At 42.8% G+C, this 18,892-nt stretch overlaps 2 protein-coding genes across 2 annotated transcripts; one reads left to right on the top strand and one right to left on the bottom strand.

The window, feature by feature from the left end:
- Positions 1-3,428: 3,428 nt before the first annotated feature.
- Positions 3,429-6,360, top strand: nop16 (NOP16 nucleolar protein homolog (yeast)). Its single transcript, XM_024431824.2, has 5 exons — positions 3,429-3,622; positions 4,909-5,017; positions 5,107-5,176; positions 5,504-5,610; positions 5,769-6,360. The coding sequence occupies exons 1-5, from the start codon at positions 3,516-3,518 to the stop codon at positions 5,910-5,912; spliced, it is 537 nt and encodes a 178-aa protein (XP_024287592.1). The 5' UTR covers positions 3,429-3,515; the 3' UTR covers positions 5,913-6,360.
- A 3,646-nt stretch (positions 6,361-10,006) lies between these two features.
- Positions 10,007-11,908, bottom strand: LOC121847269 (retrovirus-related Pol polyprotein from transposon 17.6). The gene is made up of 2 exons (XM_042327848.1): positions 10,609-11,908; positions 10,007-10,494 (listed from the first exon to the last, which is right to left on the bottom strand). The coding sequence occupies exons 1-2, from the start codon at positions 11,906-11,908 to the stop codon at positions 10,007-10,009; spliced, it is 1,788 nt and encodes a 595-aa protein (XP_042183782.1).
- Between the last annotated feature and the right edge of the window lie 6,984 nt (positions 11,909-18,892).

Raw genomic sequence — 18,892 nt, 5'->3', positions numbered from 1 at the left:
TTTATTTAATATGCTACTACTGTAATAATATTTATTTCTTATTTTCTTTACTACAGAAAGGTCAAAGATAAAGGGGCGTTTATTCCACCCACGTGACACCAAACACCAGGCGTCCGAACTCCGAAGAGAGGAGGAGGGATGTAACGGATGTGGGAAATGGAAGATGGCGGAAACTGATTTTTTTTATTTTTTTATTATTAATATCAAATCAATACATAAAGCACATGAGGGAACACAAGCATACATAGATTACAAACAATAGACAATCGAGCTAGGGGTACAATATCACATTACAATTACACAAGGACCTTAAGGGACATGCATATACTTACAATTCTAACAGCTTTTTTGTTAGTAGAGCATTTAACCGTCTTAAAATACAGTTCAATTTCTTTTTGTAGGGTACGAAAATGTGGTTTTCTGTTTGTAAATTTACATTTGTGTATATGAAATTTGGCCAAAAGAATAATGAAATTAATTACATAAAAATGATTCTGCTTATTTCTATTGTATGTAAAGAATCCAAACAGTACATCTCTCCACAATAGTGTAAAATCTTCATAAATGTGTTCAATTATAAACCTACTGATGTCTTGCCACAGTTTTCTTACATGCATACAATGCCAAAAAAGATGCACAACTGTTTCTGGGTGGTCATTACAAAAGGAGCAATTTGAGTTGATGTTTTCCTTAAACTTCTTCATATAGTGGTTGGCAGGATAATATTTATGAATAATTTTAAAGGAAACTTCCTTAATTTTGTTAACAAGTAGGTATGTGTGTGACAACATCCAAACTTTTTTCCAACAGATATTATCAATAAATCCATTCCAATAAGGCATGACATAAGGTATAGATACAACACCCTGCTGAAACAAGGATCGTATTGCTCTGTTGTTGAATGGACCAAAAGAGAAACAAATCTTTCCTACTGATGAGTCAACAGGGTCAACAGAAGGTAGGCTCTGAGAGTCAGGTCTTGACATGTTCCTGAATAACAGCAACACCTGAGGGAATGGCATCTAAAACAATTGCAAAATCTTTAGGTGTTACAAAAACCTTGTAAAGTGATAAGAATTCTTTATAACTGAGTAAAAGACCCTCTGCATTTACCAATTGGCTCACCAATAGGATATTATTTCGGAACCAATATTCTAAAAACAGAGGTATTTTTATACAATATATCCCGATTATTCCATATATAATATCTGTGTGGAGAAAAAATGTGTTTATAAATTAAGGACCACGACAAGAAAACCTGCCGATGAAAAGCAGAAAGTTTCACTGGAACTTTGTCAATATTATAATTGCAAAACAACATGAAGTTAAGGCCACCAAAAGTAGAGAAGACATGATGAGGAATAACATTGCAGATAGAAGTGGGTCTTCTTAGGAATTGTTTTATCCAATTGATCTTAAAAGTATTATTTAAAGTAGTAAAGTCCAGAAAATTCAGTCCACCATTCTCATAAGTGTTCATTACAACAGTTTTCCTAATGTAATGGGTACGGTTTCTCCAAAGAAAGTTGAAAAGCATCTGGTCTATCTCCTTGCTTATTTTACGGTCAAGATATAAAGATAGAGCACCATATGTTAGTCTAGAGATACCTTCAGCCTTGGTTATTAGGACTCTACCTTTTAAAGATAAGTCCCTCTGTAGCCATTGATTTAGTTTCTTCTGGGTTTTTTTAATAAGAGGGTTAAAATTTAGTAAGCCTCTAGACTTCTGATCCTGTGTAATGGTTATGCCTAAATATGTAAGTTCTTCTTTTACTGGAATACCATAATATGAAGGTGTCACACAATCTTTGACAGCTATGAGTTCACATTTATTAATGTTAAGATATAGACCAGACGCTTTGGAAAAGGATTGTATCACATTGATCGATATGGGAATTTGGTTAGCGTCTTTCAGAAAAAGTGTAGTATCATCAGTCAGCTGGCTTAGAATCATTTCTTTACCAGCTATGGAAATACCTTGTACAGGACTATTATTTAAAGAATTTGCAAGAAGTTGGGTGAAACTGAGGTTTTGTTTGAAACTGCTAGTGAGTCGAGTGACGCTAATAGTACAACAAGTGAGAATGAGTGGGTTACAGTGGCGAAGAAAATGGAAAACAAGAATAGTCAAGCTATGATGGAAAATAGGAACCACTAGACTTGAGTCAGGGTATTGGATCAACGCTACTTGGGAAATCCGCTTAATAAAATCGGGATTTGTTTTATTTAACTAGGCAAGTCAGTTAGTATTTACAATGACGGCCTACACCGGCCAAACCCAGACGACGATGGGCCAATTGTGCGCCGCCCTATGGGACTCCCAATCACGGTCGGTTGTGATACAGCCTGGAATCGAACTGGAGTGTCTGTAGTGATGCCTCAAGCACTGGGATGCAGTGCCTAAAACAGCTGGCCACTCGGGTGCCCGAATGTATTGTAAGAAAGTGTGGAGTCGGTGAGAGTCACAAGAAGTAGTCTTATTTTGATGTTTGTGTCTGCGGAGCAGAAGAAACGTGTTTTAAGACACAAAATAATATCCGAGTGGAATGTTTCCTGTATGGATTTTCGTAGCAGGGCGCATATCAACGGTGTTATGTCTGGGATGGCGCGAGATATAAAGGCAGAAGATGTAACTGAAGACCTCAGTGGAGTGGTTGGTGCACATCTATAGGCCTGTACGGTGGACGGAGAAAAGAAGTTCACTTCATTCATGCTACTGTTCTCCCTTCTCATATAAAGTTAGGATTCATGAGACACGTTGTAAAAGCTTTTGTGCACAAGCCCCTTCAGTGTTATAAATGTAACATATTTGGTCATGTGTTAAGTGTGTGCAGAAGTGACGAATATTGTTATGCCAGATGAAGGGAGATGCTGCAACGGTGGAGGTGAACATGCATCTGAATTCTTGGAGTGCACCTGCAACGATAAGGAGTGTCCAACGTGTCGCCTATTTGGAGGCGGTGAGAAAATTGGAAGGAACAAGGACGAATCAATGGTACCACGACCTGTGACGGTTACTCATCAACTGAGGGATAGTAAAACGCTACATGCTGAAAAGGTAGACTTTGTATTTATTGCAATGCTCAAACTGTACAGCACAAGCGGAGAAGAAGTCTAACAAAATCGGAATCTTTGTGAATGCTGATGTTTTTTGGGGGTCTAAGTCATTTCACAGCCGAGGCTGTGCAAGAAATCCTGTCTGTGAATGTAGCCCCATCACAGGCCCCTGAAGCTGTGTGAGGATGTATTTTGGAGTGAACTGTGAGAACTATGATGTTATTTTATTTAGTAAACCTTTTTTGCAGGTCGTTTTCCCCCTTTCAAGGAAAGTGTTTATTTTTTATTATGCAATACCCCGTCCAGCTGGTGGCGGTAATGCACCATTAACATTGTATGTCAACCGCCGCTAAACCCCAGCGAAGAAGAATTAGAACACATGCGTCCACACTTGCTTCCTGCTGAGTTCCACGCGTTGTTCAGAATCAAAAGGTAGCTCATTTTAAAGCAAAGTAACAATGCCTAAAGCCAAAAAGAAAAGGAAAGGAAACACGTTTGACTACAGTAAAGACAGAAAGAAACTTAAAAAGCAGTTTAAGAAAAGGGAAGCCCCGAGAATAGAGTGGTAAGTCGAATATTGTTGATGAAAAACAAACTATGCTAGCAATGCTAACGTTAGCGCATCCATCCTGTGTGGTTGTTTCTATTAACGTTAGGTTTTCTAGCAATCAAAGCAAACTATATAGATAGGTAACTACTAGCTAGCGAATCGTTATAACTTAGATTATTGTATGTAGTCTATTTTCTTGTTTTATGGCAGTTTGCTAGTCCTGCAGTGGTTTAGCTGATTAAACAAAACTCCACGATTTACAATGGAGTTGAGCGGCGACTATTGTCGGCGGACAGGACCTCGAAGTCACGTAAAATTACGTTATCAAAAACGATCGATTTAAACACCCGCAATTATACGTTTTTGATCAGGTCATTTTATGTGAATTCGGAAATCCTGAGTGGGCTCCCGAGTAGCGCAGCGGTCTACGGCACTGCATCTCAGTGCAAGAGGCGTCACTACAGTCCCTGGTTCGAATCCAGGGAGAATCACATCCGGCCGTGATTGGAAGGCCCATATGGCGGCGCACAATTGATCCATCGTCGTTCGGGGTTGGCCGTGGTAGGCCGTCTTTGTAAATAATAATTAGTTTTTTATTAACTGACATACCTAGTTGAATAACAACATTCCCCCCAGTCTCCATCATAAATCGTTGAGTTTAGCCTGCTAGATGTGTACATGCAGTGGAAAGCATAGCCATATCACATTGGGACTATGTGATAAGTGTTCCATGAAATAATCATAGGGGAATTTTGTTTAATGGTAGCACAAAGGTTGGCAGATGGCGATCTGGTATTGATGGTTTCATCTTACTGACCAAAGGCATTGTATGCAGCCAGGAATATTTTGTTACTTCTACCAGATGGGTGCAGTGAAATGTGTTGTTCTACAGGGTCAACCACAGTAGTACAGCGCCCCTGGAGCAAATTGGGATTAAGTGCCTAACTCAAGGGCACATCAACAGATTTTTCACCTTGTCGGCTCGGGTATTTGAACCAGCGACCTTTGGGTTACTGGTGGCTAGGCTACCTGCCGCCAATACTCATGTGTCTCTGTGGACCGGTTGGTACCCAAAACATTCTCCATTCAGGCTGCAACTGCATTGATTTCCTCAACGAGATTTAATGACTAGAAGGCAGAAAAAAACAGGGGAAATATTAGTAATTTCTTCATGCCAAGAATGTGCAAAGCTGTTAAAGGCAAAGGGTGGCTACTCTCCAGACATACAATACTTCACCCACTTATCAGAATCATATGGGTAGATGTCTATAGTTGTGTAACAAATGAATGTTCATTCCAAGTCCTCAGATCCGAAATGCCTGGAGTGACAAAAAGTCGGTGGCAAGAAACTTGCGAGACATGGGTCTGGCATTTGACCCAAACCGCGCCCTCCCAATTAAGACACCAGCCGTGAGTATATCCTGTCCATCGTGGTGATATGCTATACTTTCAATAATTAATGAATCTAATTGAGTCACTTATAATTGATATGTCTGCAGATTGCTGCTGTGGGGAGAACTGAAGATGCTCCCGCTCCCAAACTTGTAAGGAAGCCATATGTACTCAATGGTAAGGCACCAATCATATTTTCTTGTTTGACATAATGTTTGTGTTCTTCACCCAGCAGGATGTTAATATGCCATTTAGCAGACACTCTTATCCAAAGTGACTAAGTCATGCGTGCATACATAATGCATATGGGTGGTCCTGCTCACTATCCTGGTGTTGCAAGTGCCATGCATGCTCTACCAACTGAGCTACAGAGGACCATTACACCTACTGTATACACATTCCCTGTGACAGTAATATGACTAGTCATATATAACGCTTCACCTATTACATTTGATCGGAAGATCTGTTCATGTGAACTCATGTATGTCTTCTTGTTTTCAACAGAGCTGGTGGCTGAGGCCAGTCTCCCAGAGAAAGACACAAAGACCTTATCCACAGACTTGATCGAGTATGTGCAGTACATGGTCAGGGAACACAGTGAGAACTACAAGGTAAGAGGAGTTTCACCTTACTTGACAACTCTTTACAGTAGTACTATTTCAAAGGTTGCGCTGGTATTGTAGTTGCAGTATATTGCCTTTTGGGTCATTGCAATAATTACTGTATGTTCTTTTGGGCATTGTGAGACAATATTTTTCTCTTTCTGTAGGCTATGGCCAGAGATGAGAAGAACTATTACCAGGACACTCCCTCGCAGATCAGGAGGAAAGTGGACCAGTATAAACGCTGCCATCCAGAGGAATACACCACCTTCATGGAGTCTCTCAGAGGTGGGAAAGCAGTTTCCACATAACTGGCTGTCTGTGGTGGGAAAAGACTTTCAATGTGAAGGGGGGAAGAAACCACTCCTCTTCAGCAAGTATTCTGTGACTGTGGCAAAGATGGAACAGGAGATGGGGGTCAAAGTGCACCCAGAAACACAAGCTTTCTTAATTTAGAATAGACGTTGAGTTGGGATTTTAAAGAACTGTAAACATTTGAGAAAAAGACTAGATTTAACATGCATAGAATAGTCTCTTTTTTTCATACTTCTAGTATGTTTCCCCAAAATACAGTTACAAATTATATACAGTAAGAACATTAAAGTCTGCTTTTGTAATGATGTCAACATATGTTTAAGTTTCATTAATGCATTTCCTCTTTGGATTTTGTTTTGGAAGATGTATAAGCATAGTCATTTGTCAAGCTTGTACAAAAGGTTGTAACAATGTCACTGTAAAAAATAAAAGTGAGAAACCTTACAGCAGCATATAAAAGTATTACAACTCAACACAATAAAATAAAGAAATATGAAGAACATGCTCTAGGGCGGCTATTCCCAAACTGGGGTACGCCTAAAATGCCGTCGAGGGTACGCAAAATAAAAATGTGATTGACATTTTCAAAAAGTCTATTTAGATTTTCCAACGGGGCTATACATTTGGGTGATGTTTTTTTCTCGCCTGGGTAGCCTCGTTTCACTGCCAAAAATAAAATGAAACGATCTACTGTTCAGCGGAATAACCACACAACGTCAAATACGGGTAGCATAGTCAATTAACATCAATCACATTAACCGTTGCTCTCACGGGAATTCTACTAATGGTCCGTATGTAGCCAAACGTAGCTGCAGCTCATTCCTTTTGCTCGAAAATAGACATACCACCTCTACATGACAGATGTTTTGAAACAATTACTGCTTCGCATACAAACCAGGGGGGCAATTAAGGATGACATCTTCTGCAAACCACTGGAAACCAGGACAACATGAGAGGATATTTTTTTAAAGTACTGGACTGCTTTGTGACATCAAATGGACTGGTCAAGATGTGTTTATCTGTACTGATGGCACAAAAGCCATGACAGGGAGACATAGTGGCGGGGTAACGCGCGTGCAAGCAGTTGCTCCTGACACCACTTGGGTACACTGCGGCATCCACCAAGAGGCTCTTGCTGCAAAGGAAATGCCTGACAGCTTGAAGGACGTTTTGGACACTACAGTGAAAATTATTAACTGTGTTAAAGCAAGGCCCCTGGACGCTCGTATTTTCTGCATTATGCAATGATATGGGTCTCGACCATTAACGCTTTTACGTCCAAGCCCACCACATCTGTTGACTCATCCAGCTGTAACGCTTAGAATTCACTGCTCTGGTTATCAAGGGGCAAAGTATTAACACGTTTTTTTTAATTGAGAGATGAGCTTAAAGTTGTCTTTACTGACCATTTTCATTTGTCTGACCGCTTGCATGATGACGAGTTTCTCACACGACTGGCCTATCTGGGTAAGGTTTTTTCTCGCTTGAATGATCTGAATCTAGGATTACAGGGACTCTGCAACTATATTCAATGTGCGGGAAAAAAATTGAGGTTATGATTTAGAAGTTGTGGATCATCTCTCTGCATTAACAAGGGCAACACAGGTCTTTCGATCATTGTTTGATTTTTTTTGTTTGTGCATGTAACCGGTGCTATACTGCACCGCTGTAACTGCGTTGTGTGTGGTTGATTGAGACAATAGACGTGGACTTTGGAGATCAGGTCGTTTTAATCAAGCAGAACTCACTCTGCATCCAAAAGGAAATAAAACATTTGTAGAGCACATATGTTCTGAGAATCGTCGCCTCTTTCTACAACAGATGCACAATAGGAGGGACTGGGATCATTCGAGGAGCTAGCCATAGTTCACATACAATAGCCTGCTAATACCTTAGCTAGCTATTAACCACATGTTGAATTCAAAATGTTGATATCATCCTAAAAAGTACAATTACAAGTGCATCATAACAATACCATCCACTTATGAGTAACCTCTAAATATACATCATTATTCATGAACAAAACACTGTATGACTTTGTACTTAAAATAATCAAACTTTTCTGAAGACAGAAAACGCGTGCCTACCTCTCTCAGTGCATCAAAATGATTTGAGCACGAGCACGCCGGGCAAAACGTAAGTACACACTCCCCTTCTCCCAGGATGCAGGCATGCATAACAAATCAACACGACATAATATATGAACCTGGTGAAATTCACATAGTACTTTAACAACTGTTACATTCACCCCTCCTGAATTTCACCAACCTTGTAAAACAACAAAATAACCTACCAAGCTCAAGGCTTAATTCTGAATTCAGCTCAAAGCTACCCATAGGGTTCAGGGCAAGTGAAAGTTGGTCAGGCCTTCAACTGCCCCTATGCATAGTGCCTCTTACACTATACCTACATTCTTAGCCTTAAAAAAAAGAATCCTGTACTAAATCATCTCTCTGTACTGTGTTAAATTTACACCTTCTGGTGAATTGACTATTAGTCTCTTGACTGGTTTAACTACCCTCCCCGCCCTTGTGCGACCTGCCACTGGGCTAGGGGCCATAGTAACTAACGGTGGCTCTGGCCTTAGATCATTGATCAGAGGTGGGTTGGAAGGAATCAGCTCCAGAATCTCAGAGGTGCTTCCCTGGTCATTTTCCTCAAGCAAACAAGGTTATTCTGGCTCTGACTTTCCATCCGATGTCCAGAGCTCGGAGTAATCGCTTGAATCCTCCGCCAGCCAGGATGCACTTTCCTCCCCAGAGTCCTCCATGTCTTCCCTGTCCAGTCCATCGCCGGAGTGGGTGACCTCTCCTGCATCTACATTGATTGAAGGCCCTGCAGCATCACCGTCATTGAAGTGCACTGAATCATCAATTTCAAATGGCAAGAAATTCACCTGCAGCAGTAGATTCCTGTGAACCACTTTCTCTCTGCCGTAACGGTCTTGGATTATGTACGTGTGAGTTTGTGGATTGACTGAAGTCACTGTGAAAATCTCGGGGTTCCACTTGTCAGCCAGCTTGCGGCGACCCCTTTCACCCTTGTTGGCGATGAGGACACGATCCCCCATGGACAAACTGATGCCTTTAACCCGCTTGTCATACTCCCAACCTTCTCGTCTCTGTTGTTTGTCAGTGTGCCTTTGGGCAATACTCATAGCTTCCTTCAGCCCAGTGATCAGAGTCTCGACATACTTGTTGCAATCCACAACACTGGAGTCGTCCAAAACATTGCGGAACATAACATCCACTGGTAGCCGAGGGACTCTACCAAACATGAGAAAGAATGGAGCATAGCCCGTAGTCTCGTGAACAGTGGCATTGTAGGCAAATGTTAATGACTGGATTTGTTCAGGCCAATGTTCTTTGGTTTTCAAGAGCAGACTCCTGAGCATGCTACCTAAAGTCCCGTTGAAGCGTTCAGTTTCTCCATTCCCCATTGGGTGATATGCTGTGGTTCTTGACTTTTGGACACCGGAGAGCTTAAGCAGTTATGCTATTAGCTCACTCTCAAAATGTGCGCCTTTTTCAGTATGGATCCTTGATGCAAATCCGTAGACACAGAAGACATGATCCCACAGTTTACGAGCTACTTGCTTGGCTGTCTGGTTTCTGCATGGCCATGCATGGGCAAGTTTAGTGAAGTGGTCAGTCACCACCAGAACATCAACTGAGTTCTTCTTACTGTCTTCCGCTGTCCAAAAATCCAAACACACCAACTCCATGGGAGAGTTTTGATGCTCTCTAACGGGGCTCTACCTGCTGGCTCTGGAGTCTTTGCTAGAACGCATCTCTGGCAGCAGCGCACATACTCCTTGATGTCTCTCTCCATTGCAGGCCAGAAAAATCTCTGTCTGGCCAGAGCTAGAGTTCTAGCTTGGCCTTGATGTCCTGCAAGGTCGTGAATGCCAGTCATCGCTTTGAGTCTCAACACCTCTGGCAAGACATACTGGAACTTTCTCTGGTTTGTGTGACTCTCCTTAATGACACGATACAGAACTCCCTCTCTTAGGATCAAGCGATCCCACTGTTTCATCAGCAACAACACTTTAGAAGAAACATTGTATCGATCTCGTCTGGTGGGCCGTTTCTTATTGAAGACGAAAGGGATGACCATGGAAGTCACAGTCTTGCAGCTGGAGATCTCGAAGTTCCTCGTGTGAGAGTTCAGGCAAAGTGTCAATACCAGGAGAAAGCAGCCGTTGGGTGTTGGAACCAAGCTGGATTGCTTGCATCTCCGTTGAACATTCCCAGTCGATATGGAGCTGACATATGGCCTTCACTTCAGCAGTGGTCAAAGAGGTTATCTCCTGGGGATAAGAAGCCCAATGGAAGGCATCTTGGACATCATCATTCAAAGTCCCAACAGCCTCAGACAGAAGTGCTAGGTAGGACTCCCTCATCAGTCTCTGCACGACAGTCACTGCGAAGGGGTCGCGGCTCAGTGCATCTGCTACTGTATTCTTGCTGCCTGGGATACGCTTCAAATCAAAGTTGTACTGTGCCAGCTTGGCAACCCATCTTTGCTCGCAAGCGTCCAGCTTGGGTTTTGTCATGATGTACGTTAACGGGTTACTATCTGTCCAGACAGTGAACTCGTGCCCCTTAAGTCAGTGACTGAATTTCTCACACACACTCCATTTCAGTGCTAGAAATTCAAGTCTGTGTGCCAGATACCTTCTCTGCGACTTACTCAGGGTCTTGCTCGCAAATGCTATGGGCCTTGCCTTATCTTCACCTTCAGGTACTTGGCAAAGCACAGCCCCAAGACCATCCAAGGAAGCGTCAGTGAAGAGAATGAACGGCCTCTCGAAATCAGGGTGAGCTAGCAGGACACAATTCAAAAGAGCATCCTTCAGCTTCTGGAATGCAACGACACACTCATCAGTCCAATCCGATAGCGTCAGCTTCCGGAAAATCCCACTGTTGCCCTTCTTCCCATCTCTTCCTCTTCTCTTTTGACCCCCAGTGAGTGCAAACAAAGGTCTGGCTATAGCAGAACAGTCAGGAATGAAGTGCTGGTAATATAATACCATACCCAAGAAGGATTTCAGCCTCCGGGCAGAGGGAGTGCATCCGTCTGCCTCCATCAGCTGAGCATGGCTCATCTTGGCAATGGCCTCCACCTTCTCAGGATCCACTGATACACCGTCCTCTTTAATGAAATGTCCGAGGAATTTCACTGTTTTTCGTAGGAAGTGGCATTTTTTGGGTGCTAGTTTGAGATTGTTGGCTCTTAGACGGCTAAACACAGCTTCAAGTCGCTGTAGAGCCTGTTCCTCGGTGGGTGCAAAGACCAACAAGTCATCTAGGTAACAAAGGAGATTTGAGAAGTTTAGGTCCCCAAATATACGTAACATCATTCTCATGAATGAGGCCGGGCTGTTACACAGACCTTGTGGCATGCGATTGTACTCATAAAGTCCCATCGGTGTGGTAAAGGCTGTGTACTTCTTGTCCTCTTCATGAACTGGAATGTTATAAAATCCTGAGGTCAAGTCCATGGTGCTGAAAAATGCACTGCCACCAAGGGCTGCGAGGCAATCTGCTTGATGAGGAAGGGGATGAGTGTCCTTCACCGTTCGTGCATTCATCCACCTGATATCAGTGCATAACCTCAGACTCCCGTCTTTCTTCCATACCATGACTAAAGGGGAGGCATACTCACTAACTGACTTGCGTATAAGACCTACTTCTTCCATGTCTGTCAATACCTTCCTCAGCTTCAGGTAATGAGCAGGCGGAACTCTTCTGTATGGTAGCCGGAAGGGTCTGTCATCAACCAGGTGGATATGGTGAACATAACCCCTGGCTTCTCCGCAGTCCAGATTATGCCTTGAGAAGATGTCTTCATATTTTGTGATGGTATTCACAAGCTTCTCCTTCCACTGGTCAGTTACCTGGCATCCATCAATGTCAATGTCTACTAATCCTAGATCAGACAGTCTTTGTTTCAGATTGTGGCAGCCATTGTCATCCTGCTTCTGTTCCATTGGGGTTTTCCTCACTTCATGAAGGCCCTGAAAGATTGTTGCATCCTCGACAGCCAAGTATGTAGACACATCGGCCAACTTCACGTCTTAGGGTGGGATGTTTGTCAGAACAGTTTACTACCTTTAAAGGGACCCATCCATCTCCCCACATGGGTGTAATAACTCAAATCAAATCAAATTGTATTTGTCACATACACATGGTTAGCAGATGTTAATGCGAGTGTAGCGAAATGCTTGTGCTTCTAGTTCCGACAATGCAGTAATAACCAACAAGTAATCTAACTAACAATTCCAAAACTACTGTCTTATACACAGTGTAAGGGGATAAAGAATATGTACATAAGGATATATGAATGAGTGATGGTACAGAGCAGCATAGACAAGATACAGTAGATGGTATCAAGTACAGTATATACATATGAGATGAGTATGTAAACAAAGTGGCATAGTTAAAGTGGCTAGTGATACATGTATTACATAAGGATGCAGTCGACGATATAGAGTACAGTATATACGTATGCATATGAGATGAATAATGTAGGGTAAGTAACATTATATAAGGTAGCATTGTTTAAAGTGGCTAGTGATATATTTACATCATTTCCCATCAATTCCCATTATTAAAGTGGCTGGAGTTGAGTCAGTGTCAGTGTCAGTGTGTTGGCAGCAGCCACTCAATGTTAGTGGTGGCTGTTTAACAGTCTGATGGCCTTGAGATAGAAGCTGTTTTTCAGTCTCTCGGTCCCAGCTTTGATGCACCTGTACTGACCTCGCCTTCTGGATGATAGCGGGGTGAACAGGCAGTGGCTCGGGTGGTTGATGTCCTTGATGATCTTTATGGCCTTCCTGTAACATCGGGTGGTGTAGGTGTCCTAGAGGGTAGGTAGTTTGCCCCCGGTGATGCGTTGTGCAGACCTCACTACCCTCTGGAGAGCCTTCCGGTTGTGGGCGGAGCAGTTGCCGTACCAGGCGGTGATACAGCCCGCCAGGATGCTCTCGATTGTGCATCTGTAGAAGTTTGTGAGTGCTTTTGGTGACAAGCCGAATTTCTTCAGCCTCCTGAGGTTGAAGAGGCGCTAACTCTACCCACGAGTATGTTTCTGGGCATGACCTTTGACCTGGTAGGTTCGACTATTACAGTGCTGCCTGGAGACAATGCCACATTTTTAGGAAGTTTACCCCAAACTAAGTGTTCAGTCTTGGGTGAAAGAGTCACAGCTTGAGTGAGCTTCACTGTCCCAATCTTGTCATCGACTTGCTGTCCCTTCCATCTTGTGACACTTGTCATCATCTGCAGAAACTGCTCACCCTCTGGTGAGTGGGTCTGGCAATCCATGTTGTTGACGAGCTTCCAGTATTCGTCAGTGCCTTTCATCTCATGCAATAGATGCTTAATGACGTTCGATCCCAGGATGAGATCATCACGCTGTCCAGGAACAACTAGGGTGGGCACTTTAACATCAATCCCATAGATTTGCATCTCCAAATCATAGAAACACTTTGTTGAGGTCTTCTTCCCCCCCACACCCCACTAATACTAACTCTGTGGGAGGCTGATAATGCTGAGGAAGGGCACTTGCTTCCAAAAGTCTCTGCTCCGCATGTTCACTCAATGTACAGGCCATAGACCCAGTGTCAAGCATGCCCTTAAGCTGTACTTTCCCATGTACAGACACAGAGGTGTAAAACAAATCTGAAAAAGCCTCAACCTCTTGTGAACCTAACAACAATTTTCTCTCCTTCTTTCGCATCAGAGCACAAAATCTCATACGTTTTCTCGAGATCATCAAATTCTTTCTTGGGGGTAGACAGTTGAAGGGGGGGAATGTGGGTGTTCACCTGTGGGCGTGTCAGTTTTAATGGTTGCTGCTGAAGTGGTGGGCGTCTCTCACCACCGGGATTGGCATAGCGTTCCCCCGGTTTTGGACAATTTGACTTCCAATGATCTGGGGAAAAGCACCAGAGGCACAGGTTCTCATGTCTACAGTGCATCACAGTGGACTGATCTGTTGAGCCACAAACCCTGCATTCCCTACGCCTGAAGGGTTGGGTGGGAAAATATGTTGCCTTGGCCTGTGTCTGAAACCATAATGGGTGGTATGCTCTTCTCTAAGGTACATTCAAGCAGGTGAATGAGTCTCTCGATACTTGCACTCTGCCCATCTTGTTTGGTGCTTGATGTGAGAGAAGTGTCACTGCATGCACCAGCATTGACCCCGCCTTCACATGGAGTTATCTGGGGATGTACTTTTATTTGCTTTGAGGATACAGAGCTAGATTGACACATGGTGGCCTTCCTGCGGCGTTCATGTTCATAGATTCTCTTTTTTAATTTTTAATTTTACCCCTTTTTCTCCCCAATTTCGTGGTATCCAATTGTTAGTAGCTACTATCTTGTCTCATCGCTACAACTCCCGTACGGGCTCGGGAGAGACGAAGGTTGAAGGTCATGCGTCCTCCGATACACAACCCAACCAAGCCGCACTGCTTCTTAACACAGTGCGCATCCAACCCGGAAGCCAGCTGCACCAATGTGTCGTAGGAAACACTGTGCACCTGGCAACTTGGCTAGCGCGCACTGCGCCCGGCCCGTCACAGGAGTCGCTGTTGCATGATGAGACAAGGATATCCCTACCGGTCAAGCCCTCCCTAACCAGGATGACGCTAGGCCAATTGTGCGTCACCCCACTGACCTCCATGTCGCGGCCGGTTACGACAGAGCCTGGGCGCGAACCCAGAGTCTCTTGTGGCACAGCTGGTGCTGCAGTACAGCGCCCTTAACCACTGCGCCACCCGGGAGGCCCGTTCATAGATTCTCTCCTGTACTTCACTCGCAGTCCATTTCTCAGCAGACTTGTATTGGAATACTGCTGCCAGTTTGGGGTCAGGGCAGTATGTTACAAACATCCTAACGACATCGGAGTTGGAGCTGTCAATCTTCTTACCTTAAGGCCCTCGTCAGCGACATCTACGGCCTTTTTCAATCAAACCCAATACTCCATAACAGCCTCTCCGGGTACAGGTTTAGTATTGTAAAAATCAGCCAAAGGCATGCATGAATAGGCCAATTCGCTGAAATTCTGTTTCAGAATGTCAAATACATTCTCTGGCTTCTCTGTAGGATCAACTGTTGTCTCATTGCGTAAATTTATCTTTACCATGTCTCTTGCTTTGCCAGATAATCGACTAATCATCTCATCTGATTGTTCCCCAACAGGACATCCCTTCCTCAAGTATATTCTCATCAACTCCTCCCATTCATGAATGGAGCATTTGTCTGTACCATCTCCTTTATATGTAGGAGGTTTCTTTATGTCTGATTGCATGATGAACTTAATTTTACTGAGATCTACATATCCTACTGATTCTGAATGATGATCACCTATCTTTTCCGATCACTTGTCTTTTCAATACAACACAAGCCCCTTATTGCTATATTCAGCAAGCTTCTTCTGAATGCCCCAAAACGACTGCAGAGCATGCTACTGGCCCTACAAAACTACAACCTCAAGGTGGTGTATAAGCCAGGGCCAGAGATGTGTGTGAGTGACACGCTCAGCAGGGCTACTGCATCAGACACTCACACACGCTCCATGCATGAACAACACGCAGTGTGCAGCTTAGAAACAGAGCAAGTGGATGTTGAACACATCAACCAGGCTGACTACCTCAATGTTACGGACCAGCGCCTTATACAAATCAGACAGCACACAGACAGGGACGAGCAATTTCAGGCATTGACGTCTGTGATTCTGATGGGCTGGCCCGACTGCAAGGAAGAAACCGCTTTAGCCGTCAGAGAATATTGGCCAGTCAAAGAGGAGCTTAGTGTTCAAAACTGAGTAATATTCAAGTGTCAGAGAGTCGTTATTCCCCGTTCTCTGCGCCCTGAGATGTTGGCAATCGTGCACTCAAGTCACATAGGAAGTGAGACCTGTTACAGACAAGCACGTGACACACTGTATTGGCCAGGAATGCAGAGTGAAATCAAAGACTATGTCAGTAAATGCAAAATCTGCAATGAATATGCCATTGAGCAACAGAGACGATGATGTCCCACGAGCTACCGATGCGCCCCTGGCAGATAGTAAGTCTAGATCTCTTCCAGCACAGTGGCAAAGACTTTCTGCTGGTAGTTGATCATTACTCAGACTTTTGGAAGATTGACCTCCTCCCCGACTTCTCAGCAGAGACAACGATCAAACGCTGCAAGGCACAGTTTGCCCGCTATGGCCAGCCAGATAGGGTAATTTCAGACAATGGACCCCAATTCTCCGGAGTTGAGTTACGAAAATTTGCTGCAGGATGGGAATTCGAGCACGTCACTTCATCACCACGATACCCAAAAGCTAATGGGAAGGCGGAGTCCGCAGTAAAAATCGCAAAGAGCCTCTGCAAAAAGAATCTGCGAGAGGGCAAAGATGCCTGGAAAGCAATCCTGCAGTGGCGCAATACCCAGACAGAAGGCATGGATAGCAGCCCGGCACAGCGCCTCATGGCACAGTGCTTAAAAGCAGCTCTGCCAGTAGCCAGCACTCTCCTGGAGCCATGTGTGGTGACAGACGTGCTGGTGAAGCTACGTCACAGAAGACAGGTCTCCAAGTTCATCTACGACAAATCAGCAAAAGACTTACCTGAGCTCAGGGTGGGTGAAACGGTGCGAATGAAGCCCCTACCAGAGGACCGGACAGGCCTCTGGAGACTCGGATCCTGTGTACAGAAAGTGGCACCACTCTCCTACTTGTTTGAAGTGAATGGATCACTGTACCGTCGTAACAGGGTGGACCTTCGGATTGCTGAGTCATCACCTACTCAGAACCCTGATGGTCAAAGGGGTCGCATGACAAAAGACAGAACCCCAGCAAGTCACATGGGGCCTGAGGCACTGGGCGAAGAGCCAGGGGATCACAGGTCGGCCGCTCCCTCGCCCATCAATTCTCCCCTTAGACAGTCAGGTGACATGCCTGTGCGGGAACCCGCAGTCCTCACAGACAAGCCCTCTGTCTTTTCACGCTGCGGGCGTCTTTCCCAGCCACCAAAAAGACTTAATCTGTAGGTTTCCCCATCAGGGATTGTTAACAGACAGAGATAAAAGTTAAGAGAATATCAAAATGTGTTGTTGTTACCTGAGAAAAGAAAGACAATACTAAACTGTTCATGTTAGAAATTATTACTAGGTTTGTTTTGTTAGTGAATTGACACCTGTCCTATTTTATTAAAGGGAAGATGTTATGGGTGTAAGATGGCACTGTGATGCCATCTGTTGGTAAATGTTCATTACTGCAACTCGTGTTTTACCGGGGTGCTTGAGATACCTGGATGTGTTGTGATGTACTGAACAAGACTGGTTACTCGCATCAATGCCTCTGTCTCATCATTTAACATTCAAACAGATGGTAGGGATGGGTGAAAAACAGTGTAAAGAAAAATAAAGTGAATTAGAAATGATGCAAACAATTAAAATGATAGATTGTGGGTTCTATCTGATATTAAAGCTGATCGACCCCCATTAAAAAAAGTGCCTCTACTTTCCCACTGTGTCAAAAAACCTAAGATTTAAACAAATAAGGCCATCACTTTAATAATCACACTTCACTTTAGCAGTCAAACAAAACACCCAGAGGTGCCACTGCAGTAGAAACATGGCATTACAATTCATACATGATTTAGGAATGACTGGTCATTGATAACAAGGTTGAAGATCAGACGATTGAAAGGTATGTTTCAATAAAAGCCATCTGCAAAACAACTGCCTCCTAAAAGTTAAAACATACAAATATTGAATTCAAACAGCATACATTTCTCAACAACAACAAAGTCCATACACCTATTTATATTAATCTTACATCAATTTACATGCTTAATTTATATTAACTGGGTCATTCTATGAAAATGGTGGCTTCTTGAACAGCCAACTTTTTACAAATTGTAATAATAAAATTTAAAAAATTTAAACTTAGTCAGATAATAGTTAACCCCTTATGACAGCTTAACATTTGTATATTTTTACTACATTACATTTAAAAAAAAAAGCTTGTGCTGCCTTTTTTGGCACTGGTGTTAACTATATTTTAGATGACAATTCAGGCTTTCTAGAATGTGATTTCAGTCTTTACTTTGCATATATAGTCAAAGACAAACATTTATGGTAATACTAAGAAATAGGTTGGATTGATCATTTACTTTAAACATGTGTAAAGTTCTATTGTCTGACATTTTTCCATTTATACTAATATTATTTTGTAACATAAATAATTAAGATTGAGTCAAAATATCCTTAAAATGTTTACTAATAAATGTAGCAACAGTTAGGTAGATACAAAAACCATATTAAATTAAATTGGGCAACTCTGATGCCAGAACACCAATATGCCATACAGTGACACAATGTGAAACCAATGACAAACAAGATTATTTCAAAGAAATTGTATCAATTTATCAGTCATTTTTAATTACACATTTCAGGTTTCATGAGATGGGTTGATTTAATATGAACAATACAATTAGGGTTATTGGTCAAAGATTAAGACCAAAAGATTGATTGACTAAAATGTCTTTCATAACACAACAGATTCATTGTCTGTAAAGATGTAATATATACAGTGGGGCAAAAAAGTATTTAGTTAGCCACCAATTGTGCAAGTTCTCCAACTTAAAAAGATGAGAGAGGCCTGTAATTTTCATCATAGGTACACTTCAACTATGACAGACAAAATGAGAAGAAGTTCAAACAGGTGCCATTAATACAGGTAACGAGTGGAGGACAGAGGAGCCTCTTAAAGAAGAAGTTACAGGTCTGTGAGAGCCAGAAATCTTGCTTGTTTGTAGGTGACCAAATACTTATTTTCCACCATAATTTACAAATAAATTCATAAAAATTCCTACAATGTGATTTTCTGGATTTTTTTCCCCTCATTTTGTCTGTCATAGTTGAAGTGTACCTATGATGAAAATTACAGGCCTCTCATCTTTTTAAGTGGGAGA

The sequence above is a fragment of the Oncorhynchus tshawytscha genome, linkage group LG09, assembly GCF_018296145.1.
Source record: "Oncorhynchus tshawytscha isolate Ot180627B linkage group LG09, Otsh_v2.0, whole genome shotgun sequence".
Lineage (NCBI taxonomy): Eukaryota > Metazoa > Chordata > Actinopteri > Salmoniformes > Salmonidae > Oncorhynchus > Oncorhynchus tshawytscha.
This window is presented reverse-complemented; position numbering and strand designations above follow the sequence as displayed.

Coding starts and splice junctions, on each gene's coding strand:
- nop16 (XM_024431824.2), top strand. CDS start 3,516: ATGCCTAAAGCCAAAAAGAAAAGGAAAGGAAACACGTTTGACTACAGT. Junction 5,177..5,503: donor GAAGCCATATGTACTCAATG/GTAAGGCACCAA, acceptor TGTTTTCAACAG/AGCTGGTGGCTGAGGCCAGT. Junction 5,611..5,768: donor AACACAGTGAGAACTACAAG/GTAAGAGGAGTT, acceptor CTCTTTCTGTAG/GCTATGGCCAGAGATGAGAA.
- LOC121847269 (XM_042327848.1), bottom strand. CDS start 11,908: ATGGAACAGAAGCAGGATGACAATGGCTGCCACAATCTGAAACAAAGA. Junction 10,495..10,608: donor ATTTGCGAGCAAGACCCTGA/GTAAGTCGCAGA, acceptor CTGTCTGGACAG/ATAGTAACCCGTTAACGTAC.